The sequence below is a fragment of the Corvus brachyrhynchos genome, unplaced genomic scaffold (genome assembly GCF_000691975.1).
Source record: "Corvus brachyrhynchos isolate BGI_N302 unplaced genomic scaffold, ASM69197v1 scaffold193, whole genome shotgun sequence".
Classification (NCBI taxonomy): Eukaryota; Metazoa; Chordata; class Aves; order Passeriformes; family Corvidae; genus Corvus; species Corvus brachyrhynchos.
Window position 1 is genome coordinate 439,206 of NW_008237087.1, and position 4,034 is coordinate 443,239.

At 62.9% G+C, this 4,034-nt stretch overlaps 2 protein-coding genes across 2 annotated transcripts; one reads left to right on the forward strand and one right to left on the reverse strand.

Moving 5' to 3' along the window:
* The first annotated feature begins 402 nt into the window (after positions 1-402).
* On the forward strand, positions 403-1,304 carry FKBP11 (FK506 binding protein 11). The gene is made up of 4 exons (XM_017728703.1): positions 403-527; positions 619-652; positions 742-812; positions 883-1,304. Exons 2-4 carry the CDS (start codon positions 642-644, stop codon positions 1,098-1,100), a joined length of 300 nt encoding a protein of 99 aa, XP_017584192.1. The 5' UTR covers positions 403-527; positions 619-641; the 3' UTR covers positions 1,101-1,304.
* CCDC65 (coiled-coil domain containing 65) lies at positions 1,301-4,028 on the reverse strand (the record flags this gene model as incomplete). The annotated part of the gene is made up of 8 exons (XM_008629484.2): positions 1,301-1,751; positions 1,871-2,023; positions 2,113-2,331; positions 2,760-2,957; positions 3,035-3,173; positions 3,320-3,489; positions 3,562-3,729; positions 3,930-4,028. Coding segments are annotated over 8 exons (1,371 nt in total), but the record flags the coding sequence as incomplete, so codon positions are not given.
* Between the last annotated feature and the right edge of the window lie 6 nt (positions 4,029-4,034).

The following is a 4,034-nucleotide window of genomic DNA, read 5'->3' on the forward strand; positions in this document are numbered from 1 at the left end:
GTGGTGGAACTGGGGTGAACGTAGGGGTGGCACTGGGGTGGGCATGAGGACGGCGCTGGGCTGGACAAGGGGACGGTGACAAGGTGGCACTGAGACTGGTATGGGGACAGCCCCAGGATGGGCTCTGGGTGGCACCTGGAGTGCCACAGGGATGGCACTGGGGCTGGCATGGGATGACCCCAGTATGGGCATGGCAGGCGCTGGATCAGCCCGAGGATTACCTTGGGATGGCCCTGGGCACTGGGAGGGGTGGGGATGTCCCAGAGTGACACGGAGTGTGCCGGGACTGGGATCAGCACAGGGATGGCACAGGGGGGCCACAGGGACTGGGATCAGCACAGGGATCAGCACCAGAGCAGCACTGGGAACACGCTGGCATCCACATAGAGAAAAGTGCCAGGAGTGACCGCAGCAGTGACTGTGGCCATGTCCCCCACAGGGCAGCCTGGAGGATGGCCGGATCATCGACTCCTCACTGAGCCGGGACCCCCTGCAGGTGGAGCTGGGCAAGCACCAAGTCATTCCCGGTGAGTGAGGGGCTCAGGGGGAGCGGGGTTGGGGGGGGTAACCGGGCTAACCCCGACCAGCCCCACTCACCCCCACCCCACTCTGTTACAGGTCTGGAGCAGAGTCTGCTGGACATGTGTGTGGGGTAAGTGCAGATGGGGGACCCGGGGATGGGCAGTGTCCCCCCCGAGTGTCCCCGCCATGATTGTGGCACCAACGCTCTCGCTGTGGCAGGGGGAAGCGCAGAGCCATCATCCCCCCTCACTTAGCCTATGGCAAGCGGGGCTCTCCTCCCACCATCCCAGGTGAGCGCAGCCCTCAGGGTCCCCGTGGGGTCTCTGTGGGGTCCCCGCTCAGGCTGTGCCCCCCTTGCAGGTGACGCGGTGCTGCGGTTCGAGGTGGAGCTGGTGAGGTTGTCCCGGGCCAGTTACTGGCAGAAGGTGGTGAACGAGGTGCTGCCGCTGCTGTGCCTGGGGCTGGTGCCGGCACTGCTGGGGCTCATCGGGTTCCACCTGTACCGCAAGGCCAGCAGCCCCAAGGTCTCCAAGAAAAAGCAGAAGGAGGAGAAGAGGAACAAAGCCAAAAAGAAATAAAACCTTCCTCTCGGCATCTACGGCTGCTCCGTGGCTGCTCTTCCTGGGACAGTGATGGGGACAGAGCAGTGGGAAGGGGCTGAGCACCCGTCAGCTCCCCGCCTGCTCCAGGGCTTGAGGGGTCCTGTCAGACCTGAGCGGGAGGTGACAGACACTCCCCCTGCCCCTGCTCAATGAATCCCAGAAATAAGACCCTGGAGCACATTTTCAGGCAGTTTTGCTCTTTTAAGGCATTTCCAGGCAGTTGCAGTCCCCGGTGGCCCCAAGCATCGGACAGGTCTCTGGTCTGCCAGGCAGCCTCAGCTGGAACTGGTGCAGCCAGGAATGGAGCCAGGAATGGGGTCCAGGTGGTTGACCCCTCCCCAGAGGCTCTTGGGGTGCGCCATGCCCAATGTCCCTGTGCGTGGCTCCTCCCCTAAGTGGGGTTCATTTCTGGGGACACGGCTTTTGCTTGGTGGTGAGGAGGGGTGGGGGGTCTCTGGGCACCTTCTGGCTGAGCGCAGCCCCCGCCAGGTACTGCTGGAGCAGCTCACGCAGGTGCCGGTTCCTGTTTGCCAGCGCTGCCCGCGCCCGCTCCAGCGCCTTCTCCTCCAGCTTCGCCTTGTTGAACCGCTGCCAGAACCGCTCCAGCCCCACGTAGTCCTGCATGGCCTGGGGGGGAGGCAGCGGAGGGAGTTTGGAGTCTCCAGCCTGCCCAAGCACCAGCTGGGTGATTCCCAGGGCCGAATCACAACCCTCGTTCCCTGGGAAGCGCGGCGGTGCCTCCTCACCCGTGCCAGCGGCTCATTGGGGGACGCCGCCAGGATCCTGCGGACATCCTGCTGCTCCCACTCGGCCAGCGAGGAGGGGTAGAAAGGCAGCACCTTCTCCTCCTCTGTCTCCAGCCTGCGGCACATCTCAGCCAGGCGCAGGATGCGCTGGGCCTGGTGGGGGGATGCCGGGAAGGGCAGGTGGGAAGGGACAGCAGGACACTGGGCACAGGGACATCCCCGCTCAGCGCTTCCCAACTCACCTTCTCCACCACCTGCTGCAGCGCTTTGAGGGTGGCACTGCACTGGCAGGTGAGCGTGACCAGGTGGGCGTGAGCCGTGGTCCCGGCCTGGCTGATCGCAGCCCGGAGCTTCTGGAGCTTCTGGACGGCGTGGTCCTTCTCCTCCTGTATGCGCTGGTTCTGCTCCTCGCTCTCCTGCAGGTGAGCCGCGATCTGGCTCCTAGTGGCTGTAATCGTGTCCTGGTGAAACAGCAGGTTGGATATTGGGGAAAAATTCTTCTTGGAAAGGGTGGCCCAGCATTGGAATGGGCTGTTCAGGGCAGTGGTGGAGGCACCGTCCCTGGAAGTGTTCAAAAAACACGTGGATGGGGCACCTGGGGACACGGTTTAGTGGTGGCCTTGGCAGCGCTGAGAGAACGGTTGGACTTGATGGTCTTAGAGACTTTTCCAACCTCAATAATTCCATGATTCCATGGCTCAGGCGCTGCTCCATGAGCCCTTTGGGGGCCCCTGCTTAGCCCAGCCTGTTGTCACCCCTTTGCCAGTGCTGGGTTGGACTTGATGGTCTCAGAAGCTTTTCCAAACTCAACAATTCCATGATCCCATGGAAAATGAGCGGGGAACGTGGGTGACCCCACTCCCACAACCACCCAGCGCCCTGCCAAAACCTGGAGCTTCTGCAGCTTCTTCGCCTGCACATCGATCTCCCAGGAGCTCTTCACACACTTCTTCTTCAGCTCCTCGAACTCCACCTTCCTCTTCTCTGTGGCCTCGGTGTAGCTCCTCCGGGCCTTCTGGATCTGCTCCCACAGCCCCTCCAGCCTGGCGACGAGCTGCAGCCGGCTGTACTGCTGCTCCTGCCAGCACTGGGGACACACAGGTTACACCCCCAAACCTCCCTTGCCACCCCCAAAAGCCCCTCGATGCTCCCTTGGGCCCCTGCCTTGTTTTTGATGTCGTCCCGGGCGCTCTGGAAGTTCAGCATGGCCTCGTGGTCACTCCTGGCGTGATCCTGCTCTGTGGCCAGAGCCATGTCCTGTAGGCAGCACCTTTCCCAGTCTTGCTGCTCCAGAATGGTCTTTCTGTGGGGACACACAGCAGGGCAAAGGGGTTTCCTCAGAGATGCTGCAGGGATCCCACTGGGGCCAGGAGAGGCTCAACTCCACCCCAGGAGAGCCCACGGGTGCCACTGCTGCCCCATTCCTCTTCTCCCCATAAAATTCCACACCTCTCAGCCTCAAACTCGGCCTTCAGGGCGCCCACCTGGGCACTAAACCCCTCCTCCAGGTAGCCCAGGCGGCAGCGCTGGAGCTGCAGCAGTTGGTCCGTGAGGTGCAGGTGACTGCGCAGGGCTCGGTTCTGCTGCTCCTCCGCTTCTTCCAGCTCCCTGACCAGCGCCTGTGGAGTTTTTTTGGGGAGGGTCATGTGTGTTCCTTGGCACACCCCCTGCCCTGCCAGCCCCGCAGCCACCTCAATGACGCCGTCCTTGCAGTCCATGACCCGCGTGAAGGTCTGGCTGAGGATCTCGATGTCCTGGCGCAGCTCTTGGTCCTTGGTCTTGCGCTGCGCCAAGCGCCAGAGCGTGCAGACCTTGTGGAGACCCCACATGCTGCTCTGCTCCTCCCGGGATAACTTGACCTGTGGAGGGCCCCGTGGGAAGTGGGAAAGGGACAGGAGTGGGGTTGGGGGTGTCTCTGGTACCAGGGGGTCCAGCAGAACAGGGGCAGTCCCAGCCCTGGTGGGGATGATTGGGGGCATTTGCTGGGGAAAGGTGGTTTGGGGACTCAGGGGGGTGGGGCTTGGAGGCCATCAGGGGAGGCTACAGTGGGGTCCCAGACCTGCAGGAAGCGAGCGAGCAGTTCCTGCTTGGCTTTGGCCGCTTCCTCCTCAGCCAGCGCTTGCTTCTGCAGCAGCAGCAGCTCGGTCTCGGCTGGGGTTTGGGC

Coding starts and splice junctions, on each gene's coding strand:
- FKBP11 (XM_017728703.1), top strand. Junction 813..882: donor CTCTCCTCCCACCATCCCAG/GTGAGCGCAGCC, acceptor CCCCCCTTGCAG/GTGACGCGGTGCTGCGGTTC.